The sequence below is a fragment of the Pollachius pollachius genome, assembly GCF_949987615.1.
Source record: "Pollachius pollachius genome assembly, chromosome: 4".
Lineage (NCBI taxonomy): Eukaryota > Metazoa > Chordata > Actinopteri > Gadiformes > Gadidae > Pollachius > Pollachius pollachius.
This window is the reverse complement of record NC_136937.1, coordinates 26,330,501-26,348,354: the sequence shown is the minus strand read 5'-3', so window position 1 is coordinate 26,348,354 and position 17,854 is coordinate 26,330,501. Positions and strand designations below refer to the sequence as shown.

Here is a 17,854-nt window from a genome sequence, read left to right as displayed (position 1 = left end):
GGGTATTGGTATCCACCTAATAACAGTCGTATTTTTTTTTATACAATAACAAAATGGTCATATAAGAAAAATGGGCTAATTGCTCCAACTTCATTGGCCAATATTTCTCAAATGGAACTAAGGAAAACAAATTCTGTTACATGATTTTTGAGAGGCTTGGTCTAAAGATTTAATGTGGCGATTTTGGTGAATTTTTGAGTATTTTTGTAGCCTGTGAATCTTTTTATCATGTTTAGCTTTAATATGAAATTGGGCAGCAGCTTCGCTGCTCGGACCCCTAATTAATAGTAATAATAATAATGGTTCTTTAAAATAACGTGTGTAAGGAGACGTACATTATGCACAATGGCAAACTCACTAAAAGCCTTTGTCTAAAGAGAATCACACATCCAAACTTCTATAATTCAACGGTTTCCTCCCTACACCCACAAGCCAAACAGGAGGATAATATATTAGAGGGCAAAACTACAGGAAAATAAATTTATGGTAGGCAAAATTTAGACAGAATCTTGATTACATGTGAGCATCCTTGAAGCACCCCAAGAAATCTTCCAGAGGTGTTTAAACTCGTCAGGCTCCTAATGGCCAATCAACCTCATACCTGGGGGAGGAAATACGGGTGCTCCCCCTCACCTGGATCCGTTGCACGCTCACATAGCTCTCAAAGAGAAGCTTGATGGCCCTGGGGAAGTAGAGCGTGACAGTAGTGGCTGTGTTACTGTACAGCGACACAGTAACAAAGACGCTGCTGGCCGTGATGGTGTTGCCCAGCTGCACGTAGATGGCGAAGGTGATGAAGATGATGACCTTGCTGGCCGAGAAGAAGGTGGCCAGGTTTAGGGCTTGCAGCATGGAGCTCTTCATCACGTTGGCGATCTCCTCTCTATGTGGGGGACAGGGGGGGTTACAGCATCACTTCTTTATTTCGTGCTACTGTCTTTGCACACTATATATGTTTGGCTAAATGGATGATGGAGGGAGTATGTTGGTTGGTAGCTTAACCCTATGTAGTAAGCTACCAACTCAAGTTGGTAGCTTACCAACTCAAGTTGGTAGCTACCAACTCAAGTTGGTAGCTTACTAGCTTAGTCCGCCCTCTACCAATCATACATCTTGGTGGAGTACACACGGACACCACAAGTGGAAAAATTCTCACATGGTGTTAAGATTTGGGGCCAATGAAATGGTCGAAACCCCTCCTTACCCTCTGAACCGTGAAACCAGAGATGCAAAGGGCTTCTCCCAGGCGTACATCTTGATGATGCGCATGCCGGAAACCACTTCATTCGTGGTGTGAATCCTGTGGTCGGTGAGCACTGCCATCCTGCTTCTGCAATGTATCGTGGGCAAAATACTTAACACAATGCGTATTAGTGTACAGATGTAATACCCTAAGATCAATGTCATAAAAGCTCAAGGTATGAAAGACAATTTATTTTACAAGCATACTTGTAAAAAAAAAAGAAATGCCTGTATATGTGGCTGTGACATGCCACTAATAAGTCGTCCAATCATTTGATTCAGCCAAAAATGGTAAAGCTAATGAGTTAGACACATGTTTAGGGGAGTTGCTTGGTCTGGCGGGAGGGGGTCTCAGTTGAATAGTTTCAAAAGCTTTGATAATAAAGGTGCTCTATGATAAATGATGAAAAAGTATTCAATTAAAAACAATTGACAGCAAAGTATTTGAATTAATAGCATCTGAACATTTGAATGCATTGCATGATGTCGCTGGGTGACAAGTTACCTAAACATGGAGAACAGCCTCCCAAACAGGGTTTGCAGGGGCATCAGAATTATGGGGACTAGTATGCCAGCCAAACACGATGGCCCGATTTCTGTCCAGAGTAGGGCAATCACCACCGCTACCTGGATAGGCCCCACCAACAGGTCGTGCAGGTGAATAGTAAGCTTGAGAGGAAAGGAAGAAACAAATTAGGAGCAGCCATCTTGTTATGATGGAGAGGGCCGCTAAATAGTGAGTGAGTGAGAAGAAAGAACATAGATCGATAGTTATGTTATTATAACTCTAGTTCTATGATTGTAGGCGCAGCCGTCTAGGCACCGAAAAATTCAGCTATGCACCAATCAACGTTGGCACCGCCCACATTCCCCATGGCACCATGTATATAACGCGCCGCAGAGCAGTTTTAGGCTATGGAGCTAGGAATAAACCCAAGCCGCCAACTGCGGCGAGAAGCAAGGCCCCCCTTACGTCCACTCCCTACGAGAGGCGGTAAGAGGAACTGCTGGCAGGCATAACAATGAACAGAGCATCTAATCTGCTTCACAAAGCAACGAAGAAGCTCTGGTGGCCGGTGAACACACAGCATGTGTAAAACTGGAAAGAACGTATGCAACATTGGATTAAAAGTCCACACAAGCAATCATAACTTTCCCAATAAACGCAAAGCGTATAATAGACAAGGATATCATTCATTATAAATGGTCAAAGGACAGGATATTAAAGACGCCGGTTACGAACTGTAACCAAAGACAGAATATCCGGTCACTCTTAATGCCAGCATAACGCTGGGACGACACTATGAGGCGAAGCCAAGACGGCGTAGCCTACATGAAATAAACAGCGACAAAGAGCAGCGAATTCGGCGTATCAACACAGTGAAGATGCTCTTACTTTCCGGAGAACAAACCAAGTATGCAACATGACCGTATGCGACGGTAGACTAAAAGTCTACACAAGCTCACAAAACCAAACTCAATAAACGCAAAGCGTATAAGAGAAAGGGGTAGCGGATCAATTGTAAATTGTTAGAGGACAGGATATTAAGACGCTGATTACGAACCATGACCAAAGCCAGAATAACCGGTAACTCCCAGCGCAATGCTAGGTTACCACCGGGTGAAAGCAAGCCTAGCCGAGCCTGGCACCAACATGAAGCAGCGCCAGACGGCATAGCCTACATGCAAATAAACAGTGACAAAGAGCAGCTTAATTGGTGCAACAATGCAACAAGTAGCTCTAACTTGCCGGTGACCACTCAGTGTGTGCCGGCAAGGAACGAATGCGGTGGTGGCCTAAATGTCCACACAACACACATAACTCTCTCAAATAACGCAACGCATATAAGAGACATGGGAATTCATAATTAACTTGAATAAATTAATTAATTCATAAATGAATTCAAAGAGCCCAGCGTAATGCTGTGCACCGCTAGGTGACAGCAGAGATAGACTCAATCGAAGAGCTACTTACGAATCGTAACAGCTCTGAGAGGCAAGCCTTTATCAAAGCCATGGAAGGGGTCGCCGACTCAAACACAGAGTGGAGCCCCTCGATATGTCTAGCATGTAAAAACTGATAAAAAGCGCCGGGGGAGGACCATGACACATCCGCTCAAAAGTCTTTCACCAAAATGCCCTAGAATAGAGCCGTTGAAGCGTCTACCCTGTGTAGAGCAGAGTGTAGCGGCTCTTGGCAGCGTCGCTATAACATACAACTGTTGTGTGGTGTGATGGCAGAACCCAAAGGCAATAAGAGTGCAGTTTTAAAAGACAGAGCATCCAAAGTGGCTTGAGACAGAGGCTCGAAAGGGTCCCTGGATAACCCACACAACACGGTGGGAAGATCCAACCGTGGTGCAAGCACGTGAGAAAAAACTGTTAACACGTCTACCATGCAAGAATCTCTTTACCAGTGGGTGACTGAAAAAACAGTTACCTTCACAGCCTGCAGGGCCAACCGACACGGCTGCCGCAAGGAGTTTGATAGTGGAGAAAGCTAAGTGTTTCTCCAGTAAGCACTGTAGGAAACTAAGCTCACTGTCAACTGCACAAAGAGATGGGTCAACGTGGTTGTTGTTACACCACGTAGAGAAAGCGCTCCACTTCACCGCGCAGAGGGCGGACGAGGAAGGCGGTTAGGCACTCTAGATAGTGTTGATAACCACTATCAACACTATTGAAGCCAACATGGACACATAGGGCGGGTGATGCACTGTCCCGTCCCGTGCGCTTGTGAAAGCACAACCAGTCTGACTAACTGTATGTTCACACCAAAAGCTATAAAGCGTTTCGAGCGATAAATGCCCATTTACTTTCTATTAGACATGCGCGATAAAGCGAAGTTCAACTTTATGCCAATCGGAATGTTTTGAGGAGCAAGAAAGAACGTTCAAATGGTTTACGTGATGAGCGATAAGAGCGATATAAATATTTTGGACAGCGTTGCATTTTGAGTTATTCTGTGATTTTGCATCTTTTACAGCTTTTGGTGTAAACGTACAGTAAGACCAGCACTGACGCCGCTAGTTATGGAAACCACACAGCTAGACGGCTCTCTTGGGCCACCAGAATGAGGGACAGATTCTCCTGTTTGACCCGCTCCAAAAGAGGATGGATCAGATGGATCTGAAGCAAGGGGAATGCAAACATGAGAGCCCGCGGTTTAGGAGGGTGCGCCATTGTGTCTAACCCCCAATGGGGAAGATCCTGATGGATGAGAGAGAACCACAACCTGCAGTGGGTGTTCTCTCTGGACACAAAAAGGTCTACCTGAGCCACTCTGCAACTTGTCTTGGCGGGGACTGCCGCGAGACATGAGGTGCACCCTGAAGTTCTGGGCACCCACGAAATGCAGAACATAGCGGCCACGCACCAGGTGAGGAAAAGGAAAATACCACATTTTTTCACCATGGCGAGCTCTAGCACATTTATGTGTGCAAAGGAGAGCGTCAGCCACTCGCCTATGACTAATTGGGGGAGGTACGTCCCCCCAATGCGTCGACGAGGTGTTCGTAAAGACCACAACATAAGACGTCAATCAAAGGGAATCCCCTTGAGAAGTGCAAGGGGGCTTCCCCAATATTCCTGATCTGGCAAAACAAAGAACACCCTGAGCTTATGTCGCCTGGGGATCCAACCTCTGGGTAGCCACCGCTGTAGTCTACACAAAAAGGGGCAGACACAGGGGAACCACAGGGTTGGCAGCTGCCATCTGCCCCGACAGGTGCATTATAGACAGTGCGGTCACGCTCCTGCGAAAGCGGAGCGTGTGTGCCAAAGGACTGCATCTCGCAGAGGAGGCTAGAGCCTCGCCGTCATCTAGGGAAACTCCAATAGACTAGCCGACGGCTGGGGAGCGGTGAGAGCTTTCCAGTTGATGGCTAAACCCAAGGTAGATCGAGTGATCGTTTATTGCCGTCATGGTGTCACGTCTCGCAGCTTCCTCTGAGGCTCAGGACAAGCAGGTCGTCGAGATACAAAATAGTATATATCCCTTGACGCCTGGGTGGCAGCAGCACAACCCCCACACACTATGAGGAGGTGCGCGGGGCCAGAGAGCAAGCGGATGGCAGTTGCTGTCAGACATACGCAACGCTCATGAAGGCGACATAGGGAAATCTCCTGTGAGCCTTGTGAATAGTAACAGGGGTAGAAAAACATCCTTGAGATCCAGCAATGTGAACCAAGCGCCCCCCCTCACACAGCTCTTAATCTTTCAGAACAACGCTCTGGTGATGAGCATTTTTCTGCGTGACAACCAATTTGCTGAAGACACAAGATCGATAATGGGCTCGTCTCTCAATAGGCCAAAGGTGTGCAAAACACAACGGCTCTATAATTAACCCTACATTCTCCTAAGAGCACGAAAAGCGATGATCATGAGAATAGAGCGAGTCTGTAACTTCTGACTCAACCCCATTTCATAGAATATATGAAAAAAGGGCGATGCAGAGCAACAAAGCCACTGGGGGCAGAGCTAGGAAAAACCCAAGCAGCCAACTGCAGCGAGCAACACGGCCCCTTCCCAACGAGAGGCGCGGAGTGATGGAATTGCTCGTCTTCAGGCGGAGAATACCGCTGCAGGGCAGGCTGAAGCGACAGAGGACAGTGCCACGAGCATAACAGGCATCTCCGCCTTCTCCATACAGCAAACCAACTGTAGAGGGTTCTCCCGCATGGAGGCAGGAGAACCCTGGCTATACTACGCCGCCCTATAACCGCAAGGGAGGGCATCTTCACACTGTGTGTGTGATGGAGTTGCTTGTCTGCAAGCCATGCTGAGGTCCCCACCTCAGCGTGATATCCAACCATGTTGTAGAAATAACGTCGGTCTCGCCAACACGCAAAGCGCTCCGGGAGAGGGCGACAGCTGATTAAAGCTGTCTTGCCCCTCCCACCGTCACGTGTGTGATGTCTGGCTCGCCTGCAAGCGGAGGCAGGCCGAAGAGACCGAGCGATAGAGGAACGTGCCACGAGCAACTCCGCCTTCTCCTTGAATCGAACCGACTGTAGGGAGAAGAGGGGGAAATGTCGGGGTCTAGGGGACTGGACCGTTTTCCACGTTGTTTTGTCATGGCCGACAGGCAGAGAAGGGCAGGTTATGTTCGTAACATCCGCAGAGCTCAGTGAGGCACAGACACATGTCTATCCCACAGAGCGGCGAGCTGTTTGGCGATGGTGGGAGGCAGCGGCACTACGCTCGGCATCATCTGGCGTCTGGAAAGTAGACCGCTTTTAGGGGTTTTCCTCCACCATGTTAAGTCTTCTTCTATGATGCCGACTTCACTGGCACCGTCGAAGCGAACGGCGTGGCTCCACTGGGGTGCTGCTGAATGTGCCGCTGGGCAGGAGCAGCAGAGAGGCCTTACCTCTGTGGACTTAGTAGTAGTTGACTGGTTTCAGTATTTGCTGAAAGAAAAGGGAGGACGAATGCTGCTCTGTGCCGCTTTACATACACAGTGCCGTTGGGAATGTGGGCGGTGCCCACGTTTATTGCTTCATAGCGGAAATTTTCAGTGCACGCAAGCACGCGCACGGGACAAGCCCATAAGGCGAAGCCTAGACGGTGTAGCCTACTTGAAATAGAATATATTGTAGGTTGTGACTTTTTTTGTCAGGGATGATATAATGAACCTGCCAGACAAAAGAGTAGGTCAACAAATTAGTAAATAAACACACGTTTCAATTGTTAAAAAATACGCTATGTATGCTTAATGCTTACATTACTAATTTGCATACGTCATTTTCTAGGCCTTTAGCTATTTGAAATCAAATTCAATCGTCAGTGTGTGTAGTCTGTAAGAGACGTACTTATATTTGGGCATTTAGCAACTACGCTTTTAGTAAAGAAACTTCCCAGGGAATTAATTCGATACATGTCATAAAGGAGGGCTAAGAAATCACACTCAAGAATGCCTTTTTGGATTGAATGAGCTATGAATGCCATGCTAATTTGTCTGTAAAATTAACTGCATTCAGCAACTTTGAGCAAACGTCTTGGCCTAACCAGCCTGGTCTGTGGATATTTCACATACTTCGTCAAACTTGCCAACGTCGTTGGAGAGGAGGTTGACGATCTGACCTGTGGTAGTTTTCCCTGTGGCCAAGTGGCTGAGACATAAGGCCTGGATGGAGGGAATAAAAGCATTAATGCCGACACACCACAGGGTCTTACCATGGTTGGGAAAGTTAACCAACCACGTCCCAGACCTGTTAAAAAAATATGTTACCTCCGAATTGCAAGTAAACTACACCCCGTTTCAAACCCCTCCCCCCCAGCCCCGTCCAATAGGCTCACCTTCTTGTAGATCATGTGACACAGAGCAACCCGTATCTTCATGCCCATCATCTGATAATGGTAGTATATGTTTTGGATAACCGCCAGCAGAAGAGAGCATAGGGACATGCCAAGGGCGTAGCAGAATGCCAGTTGCAAACCATGGTAGTCGTTGGGGTCGTAAGTCTCAAAGTAGCGCAACAGGTACCCCAGCAGCACCGGCTGGACAATCTTGGTCGCCTCCTGAGAGCAGAGAGTGGTTCCATTCAGACGATCCATGTAACATTCAGCAGAAACTTTCGCTTCTATGCAAGTCCGCCAATTCTCAGTGAACGCCAATTGATTATGTTGAGATATCAGGGTAAGGTAAAGGTTAGAGTCGATGAAGAAAATTGCATTTAGGAGAAAATAAAAACTCCAGGAGAGTTTTTAGATTTCATTTTTAGTCATCTGTAGAAGGTATGCTATCAACGAAAACTGCTTGGGTTTTAATTTAATCAGTTGAATTTCACTGTAGACTTAAAGAGCCAGTGAGCTCAAAACCATTTATGTTAACATCTCTTATATGATTGACCACAAATTCATCTATGCCATTGTATCACTGTTACTGTTACTGTAAGGCCATAACTTAGAGAAAAAAGGAGTAAAACACATTTTTTTATGACTGTAGCCCTATGGGATTTTGGGCATTTCATAACTCTTTTGTTTTGTTTTTATTATTTTCAAATGTGTCTTATTGAAGGCTAAAACTGTTTTAATCTTTAAATACTATGTACATGTGTTAAAAATTGTCTAAGTAAAAATTCATGCATTTATACTAATGATTGGAGTAATGAACAATCAGAAGTCGGGGTGAGAGGTCAGGAAGACGCACTTTGAGGAAACGTGAGAAAAAAAAATGACATGCGGAGAAGAGGAAAGACATGAGTGATAACACTGGAAGGTTGGTGAAATACCAAGTTTAATGTGTGTGACGGTCAATACTTTTAGACACAAGGACAGTGCGTCTTATAAAAGTGTAATAGCATGTTTACAATGTTTTTGGCGACCGTTTGTGAAGTTTTTATGGAGAAGATAAATGCTAGTAGGCGCGAACTAGCCCAGCTTCAAAGCCAGATAGTAGCCTGCTCGGTTGACCACGAGGGCATCGTCCGAACGAGCTCATCCTCTCGAGCTCCATCCCTGCTCAGCTGCAACGACGTCTTAAAGGTCCCATGGCATGAAAATCTCACTTTGAGGTTTTCTAACATTAATATGATAGCCCCTAGCATGCCTATCGTCCCCAAGTGGCTAAAACTTGTGTTTGGTGTAAAACGAGCACTAGGTATCCTGCAGGACGCTGAAGTTAGCATCCGATTCGCAGTATCCGATTTGGCAGTTAAGGAAAAGGTTAAAGTGTAATTCCGGCGTAAATTGAACACAGGGTCATTGTTTTTGTCACGGTTTGGTACACAGAGATCTAGGGTGACTCAAGTGCGAAGCAAAAGCAGGATACGTTTTTAGGTATTTAATCCTCAGAAAAAATAAAGTTCCAATAAAGCTCAAAAGATCCAAAAATATAAACTCAGTCCAAAAATCCCAAAAAGCAAAAAACACAAAAACTCAGTCCCAGAATCCAAAAAAGGCAAAGCACATCGACAGTACATCCAAGGGGTAATCCAAAAGGCAGGGTAAACAGACAGGAAAAGGTTGGCAACAAGATCAATCCAGAAAGAGCGAACAAGTCCACAGGGTAATCCAAAACTCAGAGTAAAGAAACAACCCAGGGTCAAAGTACAAGAAGGCAATCAGCAAATCCAAAATACACCGTTCAAAACTAAGGTTTTACTCACAGGGGTTCAGTGAAGACTCAACAGAGACAGAGTGCAAAGATCAGGCTTAAATACTGTGAAACAAAATGGCTGAACAAATAACATGACTAATTAACAGGGGGCAGGTGAGTCTGCTTAATAAGAAACATAATTAGACGGAAAAAAACACAGAGAACAGAAAGTCAGAATTGGCGACATGTGACAGTTTTGGCATGAAAACCCATCAAATAAGCCCTCCAGATACCTTTTTCATTGAAAATTGAGTATTAAAGTTTGCCCAGCGCAATGTTTGGCGTCCATGTTATGGGCTTGGGGCATTGAGTTTTGCTTCCAAATCTGCATTTTTGAACCACTAATATTGCTAAAAATAGCACCAAACCTCTTCAGTAGCATGACTAGGGTCCTTTCTAGTGTTGCTTTTGTCAACGAAAATTCTGACTAAATGTTGTCGTCAACGAACCTTTATCACGTGACGAAAATGAGACGAGATGCAACGTAAAAGCTGGTCATGTGACAATAACTATAATTAAATACATAATAAAATATTGTTGACGATTAAAAACAAAACTAAATGTGATTTACAAGACAAAACTGCTAAAATTTCTCTTCATTTTCGTTTACCTGAACTAGGCGATAAAAATTGTTGTAACGTTGTTTCGCCTTGTTTAATTCTGGGGATGTATCTGGTCGCACTGCGCAGACGCTCGCGACCTGATACAGGTCACTTGTCATGGCATTATTATTTATTTATCTATTTAGATTAAGAAGACGCAGCTGTGGGGGTAGCGTTAATGAAACCTTGAGAAACAAAGTTAAGTCTGACACAGAGAAAGGGAATGATGGCCGGCCAGCCGGGGATCGTCTTTGGGAGAAAAAGAAGAAACGACATTTGGATACACTTTCATTAAATAGAAGTGGAAAAGAAAACGGAATGTGTTGTTGAAAAAAATGGGGAGAAATGCAGCCACAAAATCACAGGAAAAAATACCACGAATCTCAAGAGACATCTCATGGCATTCCATCATGAAATCGAGGTAAGTCAAGACATTAACGTAACTGTACTTTCCACATGCCAACTCATGAGGCTGTGGTTAATTTTAACGTTAGCTTTAGGCCACTTTAGTCAGCTTTTGGCCGTGATATTATATATTATATTGTAATGTTCTCAAATACGAGGCAGTGTCAAACTGTATTCAATTCCGAATGGTAGGAATAGTAACGGTAAAACAGTAGGTTGGTATAGTAATAACGGTAACTCCATGATAATTTTTAGTTTCTCACTCCGTGAGACCCAAACATAAAACATAAACAAGTAACCTAGCAACGGGGGTTGCTAGGTTACAGGTTAACGAGCACAGCGACGCAGGCAGGCTGGAAATGAAAGCACAGCGGCACCACCGATGTAGAATGACGAGTTGGAGCGCGGCAACGGCAACTATGTTATTGCGTCAACAAATATTTAATATTTATCTTATATTGACATTTTGCTTGAAGATATCGAGCCCTAACGCTACATAATATTTAGAACAGTTCGATTTTCCACTGGCTGCATTTGTCCTGACATTGTATCTTCCTGTGCTAGATTCCAGAAAGAGCATCAGTGAAGCAAGTCCCGCCCAGGAAGATGGACAAGCCAACTAGTGTTCAGGAATTCTTTGCCACAAGGATGTACAACAACAACCCAACAGAGCAACGAACCAAAGAGGAGGGGATAGCGCAGTTGATAGGTCGCACAGGAGTCCCAGCACGAATTGTGGAAGATGAGGAGTTCATCGCCATAATGGCAAAAATGGACAAAAAGTTCAAAGTGCAAAAAGACATGCAATTTTAAACTTGATTGAAAAAATGTACAAAGAAGAGAAAGAAAAGATCAAACAAAACCTGGCCACAGCACGCAGAATAACTACAAGCAAGGGCGTAGGAACCGGGGGGGACGGAGGGGACGTGTCCCCTCCAATATCGGAGACACAATTGTCCCACCTAAAAACTATCCCGGATCTGTCAGGTTTCCGATATGTGTCCCCCCCAATGTTAAACTCATTCCTACGCCCCTGACTACAAGGTTGGATATTTGGACTAAAAAGGGGCTTACAGCAGCCTTTCTGGGAGTCAGCGCCTGTTACTTCAACCCTGAGGAGAACAAGGCTGAACACAAACTCCTGAAGCTGAAGGAGATGGTTCACCCTCACACTGCAGAGTCAATTAGTACACTTGTAGAGGAGTCAATGGAATAATGGGGGATCCCCAGAGAGAAGGTCCTCACAACGATTACTGACAATGGCAGCAATATGGTGGCTTTGTTCCAAACGCATGCAGACGTTGCCAGTGCCACAACTTCTGAAGAAGACTCAGAGGCGGAGCACGACGATGCCAGTGATGACTATGAGCATCAGGAAAGGGAGGATGACAGGTAACTTTTCTGTCTGCTGGGCCCACCAGAAACCCAGAGCCCCAAATATCCCCGTACGTGTAGGGAACAAGGCGAGCCGATCGAGGTCGCGTGTGTACATGGGGACACCTGCACATAAGACACGTGTCACGTGGTCGTGAGGACCCCCCGAGAGGTGTATGTGACACGGGCCGGGATCATGCCCAACCTGCCCATACCCCTGCTCATAGGCAGGGACTGCCCCATATTGACCCGCCTGTGGAACCCCGTCTCAGGTCCCCGTCCCCTGCGAGACCAACCACGACGGCCTGGGCGAGCGGTTCGACCCGCTTATGGGGCTAGATTGGCCCCCACAACCCCAGCGGAATCATCACCGGAGGACGGTGGGACCAAGGAGGGCGGACCCACCCCGGTGGGCACAACAGCCCACTCGACGGGAGGACCCCACCGAGCGGAGTCGGCGGGATCACCCTTGGACACGCCGGACACCCTGATGGTGACCGAGCAGACCGGCCCACAGGGAGGATCCGAGAGCTCCCATCTCACAGAGTTTTCGGATTTCTTCCCGACCGGGGGGGGGAGAACAGATCGAACCGGACAGTTCGCCAGCGCCCAGCTACAGGACGACGCCCTGAAGCACACCTGGAGCCATGTCCTCGCCAGTGAAGAACAAGCGAGGGATTCGGTGAGTTGTCTACCACACCCTCACCTTAGCACCAAGGGGGGCCTGCTATATCGGGTTGTTGTGAAGGGGGGGAAAGTGATAGAACAATTGCTAGTACCCCGGCCCTATGTTAGTAAGGTGCTGTTCATGGCCCACTCCCACCTGCTAGGGGCCCATTTAGGCATGGATAAAACCAGGGAAAGGATTCTAGCTAGGTTCTACTGGTCCAGGATGAAAGGAGACGTGGTCCGATATTGTCAGTCCTGCCCCAAATGCTAGCGCACAGCCCCGAGACCCTCGGTACGAAACCCCCTGATCCCCATGCCGATCATTGAAGTCCCGTTTGACCGGATAGCTCTGGACATTGTCGGCCCACTCCCGAAGACCAGCAGGGGACATAGATATATACTAGTCATCGTGGATTACGCCACCAGGTACACCGAAGCCCTTCCCCTCCGTGCCGCCACCACCAAGGCGGTAGCCAAGGAGCTAATGCTGCAGTTCAGTAGGGTAGGGATAGCCAGCAAAGTGCTAACCGACCAGGGGTCCTGTTTTATGTCCCGAGTCATGAAACAACTGCTCAGTCTCCTCCAGGTGACCCAGCTACGGACCTCGGTTTACCACCCCCAGACCGACGGGTTTGTGGAACGCTTTAATAAAAACGTTAAAACGAATGTTGAAGAAGGTCATGGATGCGGATGGGAAGAACTGGGACCAGCTCCTGCCCCACGTACTCTTCGCAGTCCGCGAAGTACACCAAGCCTCGACGGGTTTCTCCCCCTTCGAGCTGTTGTGCGGGAGAAGACCCAGGGGGCTCCTCGACCTCGCCAAGGAGGCGTGGGAGAGTCGACCGTCCCCCCATCGAACCATGGTCGACCATGAGGAGCAGGTGAGGGACCGCATGGCCCAGGTCCATCGTCCGGGACCACCTTCGGCAGGCCCAGCAGGCCCAGGCCCTGGTCTACAACCGGGGGGCCCAGCTACGCGTGTTCCGGCCCAGAGACCTGGTCATGATACTCATTCCGACGGCGGAGTGCAAATTCTTGGCCAAGTGGCAGGGGCCTTATGAGGTCGTCGACCAGGTGGGGGAGGTGAACTACCCGGTGCGGCAGCCAGGGAGACGAAAACCCACCCAGCTATACCACGTCAATCTGCTGAAGCAGTGGAGGTCTGGACCACCCCCGCCGGCGCCGGCTCGCCTCGTGCTGGCCGCCCGGCGTGACATACCAGTGGTCTCCATGGGGGAAAATCTCAGTCCTGCCCAGAAGCAGGATCTTAAAGAGGTCATCCTTCAGCACCAGGATGTCTTTTCAGAGATACCCGGGAGGACAAAAATACAAGCTCAATGCTTGTGCTGCTGGACCTGAGTGCTGCGTTCAACACGATCGACCATAGCACTCTTCTTCACCATCTTGAGCACTATGTTGGTTTCGGGGGTACGGCTCTTGGCTGGCTTGAATCGTACCTCACAGATAGAACCCAATTCGTGCTCCATGAGGGTTCAGAATCAAAACACTGCAAACTACGCTTTGGCGAACCACAAGGGTCGGTCCTTGGTCCATTACTTTTTGCAATCTACATGCTTCCCTTGGGCGACGTTATCTGCAGCTTCGGAAATAGTTTCCACTGCTACGAAGACGACACCCAGCTCTTCATTCCAGTAGATTCAGGGGACTCTGCCCAGATCCAGAGGGTTGAGTCCTGTCTGGCTGCGGTGAAGGGCTGGATGTCACAAAACTTCCTACAGCTTAACACTGGGAAGACAGAGGTGATAATTATCGGCTCGAAGTGGGACCGGAGAGAGTTTGAGGAAGTCTCACTGTGGTTGGATGGCCTTGCAATCCCACAGAGTGCATCTGTCAACAATCTTAGTGTCCTGTTCGACCCTCAACTGTGCTTTAACCAACTTGTTAGAAGTATAACTAGAATTGCCTTTTTCCATCTGAGAAACATTGCAATAATCAGACCAATTTTATCTGCAGCGGATACAGAAACACTGATTCATGCATTTGTTTCATCAAGACTGGATTATTGCAATGCACTGTTCTCGGGACTACCAAAATCTACCACAAAAAGTCTACAGCTTGTACAGAATGCTGCAGCTAGACTGCTGACCAGAACGAGAAGGTTTGATCATATCGTACCTATTCTCGCCTCTCTGCACTGGCTACCAATAACTTTCAGATCGGACTTTAAGGTGCTACTGCTAACCTATAAAGCCTTGCATGGATTTTCTCCATCCTACTTGAAGGATCTGATCATTCCTTATAGTCCTTCTCGGCCCCTCCGGTCTTTGGGAGCTGGCCTTCTTTCACTGACGAAGGTTAAAAAGAAATCGGTTGGACAGAGAGCATTTGCCTATCGAGCACCCTTCCTATGGAATAGGCTGCCACAAGTGATCAGGGAAGCTGACTCTGTGGAGCTATTCAAAGGAAAGCTGAAAACGCACCTCTACGATCTTGCATTTGGAACATAGGAGTATGAAAACGACAGATGCGAAGTGAAGACCACTCTGTTTGTTTGTGCTTTTGTTAATACAATATACATTCCCACTATGTACTTTTCCATTCTAATTCACTATTCTGTCTGTTCTAGCATGTTGCGGTGACTGGACTGGATGCCTGGACTCTCATGGTCAACCGGCCAGCACCACATCACCATTTTAACATGATGTGCATGTATTTACCTGTATGTCAATTATGGCACCCATTGCACTCCTGGCCGTCCCTGGAAGAAGGGATCCCCTACTATGCGTTTCTTCTCAAGATTTCTTCCTTGCTAATTTCAAGGGAGTTTTTTCTTGCCCTTGTGGGGGCTTGGGTAAAGGGGGGTGTCATAAATATTTGGCCTGTTAAGCCCTTTGAGACCGTAATGGTGATTAAGGGCTATACAAATAAAATTGAATTGAATTGAACCACAGTGACCCACCATGACATCAAGACGGCGCCCGGCATCATGGTGCGCATCCCCCCCTACCGGGTCCCAGAAGCCTGTCGAAATGCCATCCGGGAGGAAGTCACCCGAATGCCCTGGCTCCGGGTCATCGAGGAGTCTCGCAGCGCATGGTCTAGTCCCGTCGTCCTGGTCCCTAAACCTGACGGCACCTTCCGCTTTTGCAATGACTTCCGGATATTCAACGGGGTGTCAGACTTTGATGCCTACCCCATGCCCAGGGTAGATGAGCTGATCAGGCGGCTCGGACCGGCCCGCTACCTCACCACCCTGGACCTTGCCAAGGGGTACTGGCAGGTGCCACTCACCCGGGCCACTAGGGAGAAAACGGCGTTTGCGACCCCGGGGGGATTGTACGAGTACACGGTCCTTCCTTTTGGCATCCATGGCGCCCCGGCCACATTCCAGAGGATGATGGACCAGATCCTTCGGCCTCATCAGGCATACGCAGCCGCCTATATTGACGACATCATTATACACAGCGCAAGCTGGGATATACACCTCCGACAGCTGCGGGCGGTCCTGGCGGAGCTGAGGAGAGCCGGGCTCACAGCCAACCCCACCAAGTGCCGCCTAGGGCTGGAGGAGACCTCGTACCTGGGATACCAGGTGTGACGGGGGAACATCCGACCCCAGGAGAACAAAGTCGCCGCCATCCGGGACTGATCCCGGCCCACCACCAAGAAACAGATGAAATCATTCCTGGGGCTGGAAGGATACTACCAGAGATTTATCCCCGGCTTCGCCACTCTGGCTAGCTCCCTGAACGAGCTGACCCGGAAGGCCCTGCCGGACCGGGTAAAGTGTACGGAGGCAGCAAAGGGAGCCTTCTGTTCCGAGCCCATTCTGATAACCCCTGACTTCTCTCTACCCCTAATAGTACACACCGACGCATCCAAAGTGGAAGGCTGGGGGCGGTACTCTCCCAGGTTCGGGCGAGAGAAGAACACCCGGTGACGTACATCAACCGGAAGCTCCTACCTAACGAGAGGAACTACTCCACCGTGGAGAAGGAGGCCCTGGCCATCAAATTGGCCCTAGACAAGTTGAGATATTACCTCCTGGGCCGGGAGTTCACGCTTGTGACCAATCACGCACCACTGAGGTGGATGGCCGGGGCGAAGGACACCAACGGACGGGTGACGAGGTGGTTCCTGGCACTCCAGGACTATAGGTTCCAGGTGGACCACAGGCTGGGCAGGGAACATGCCAACGCCGACGCTCTGTCCCGCCGAGATGCATGCCTATGGACAGTCGGAGACAACCCGAGGCGTAAACCAGCGGTGGAGGAGTGTGGCAACCCGTCCCGAACCCTCAGGCTGGACGGCCCAGGGGAAAGGTTGTGGAGGGCGTGTACCGCCCATACCCAGCAGACGGAGCCAGAAGACGTCCTTTTTGTCTCGATAATTGGGGAAATAGGGAACACCTGCAGCGGGGAACGAGGAGAGAGAGGTAACCTTTAAAAGGCACTGTCACCTGTCCCGAAACAGAGTTGGAGCCGGGAGAAACCGGAGTACCCCAGAACTGTGGACGACCAACTATTTTGATAAGCAACCTTTCATAACCTCAACCTTTTATATTCAGGTAAGTTCAGAGTCCAACACACAAAATTGCAGCACTAACCAATGAAAGTCGCCGGCAGGGGGTGCATTTTTCAAACTACACTGGGACCATCCAAGCAAACTCTTACTTTCTGGAGTCTTGAAAGTAGCCAAGAGGGCATCCTACACAACGGAGTTGGGTATCTTACATTATGTCAAATTAAATTACTTAGTTCAACTGAATTCCCCCCAAATTATTGCATTAACATGCCGCAAGTGTCCTTCAATGTATTTTAATGGTCTGCTTGGATGGTCCAAGTGTAGTTTGAAAAATGCACCCCCTGCCGGCGACATTGGTTACTGCTGCAATTTTGTCCCGCCCACAGACGCTCTGCCTCATACGGATACCAATCACTTTTGCTACACATGTACCACCTAGACATGTTGCAAAACTAAGGATTTGTGCACCTGTAACACAGACTTGCGTACTCGTAGACCCTATTTTGTGTTTACAATGGTAGAAAAAATATTTACGACTTCAAATGTACTGTTACACATTTGTGTCTTTAGAGTACACATGCAAAATAAATATATACGACTTCAAATTTGCTGTGACTTTAGTGTACGCATTCAAAATCTGCAGTTACAGGTGCTAAAGACTTTTGCTATAATAATACCTTCATACCTTACCATCACAAGACACAGACTCAATATGTTATTATATGTCAATTATATTATTTTTTAACTTCGTCTTCCCATGCAGTTACTGCAGAGGGCAAATGAATAATTATATTGCCGTTTGTTAACTCGGTGAGGTTGTGTTCCCACATTGTAATTAATGAATGAATGACAGACGGTGATTGTTTACATCAATCTCGTAGTAACCGCCGGTTACTAACCGGAAGTGAAGCCTACAATTCGCGCAAAGCATCACGGGGCGTTGTGGATAGAACTTCGGTCCAGCCTTCACGGTTT

General features: G+C 47.9%; 1 protein-coding gene across 1 annotated transcript in view; it reads right to left on the bottom strand.

Annotated features, from left to right (window-relative positions):
• LOC307074234 (ATP-binding cassette sub-family C member 4-like) overlaps positions 1-17,854 on the bottom strand; it is a gene marked incomplete at both ends in the record, with an annotated part of 57,492 nt that overhangs the window by 29,050 nt on the left and 10,588 nt on the right. Inside the window, 9 exons of the mRNA XM_079734253.1 lie at positions 634-883; positions 1,205-1,330; positions 1,748-1,911; positions 7,281-7,370; positions 7,544-7,765; positions 12,131-12,212; positions 13,121-13,347; positions 13,529-13,692; positions 15,847-15,935. Of these exons, the coding sequence (XP_079590379.1) occupies positions 634-883; positions 1,205-1,330; positions 1,748-1,911; positions 7,281-7,370; positions 7,544-7,765; positions 12,131-12,212; positions 13,121-13,347; positions 13,529-13,692; positions 15,847-15,935 (1,414 nt within the window). The remainder of the gene's footprint in view (positions 1-633; positions 884-1,204; positions 1,331-1,747; positions 1,912-7,280; positions 7,371-7,543; positions 7,766-12,130; positions 12,213-13,120; positions 13,348-13,528; positions 13,693-15,846; positions 15,936-17,854) is intronic.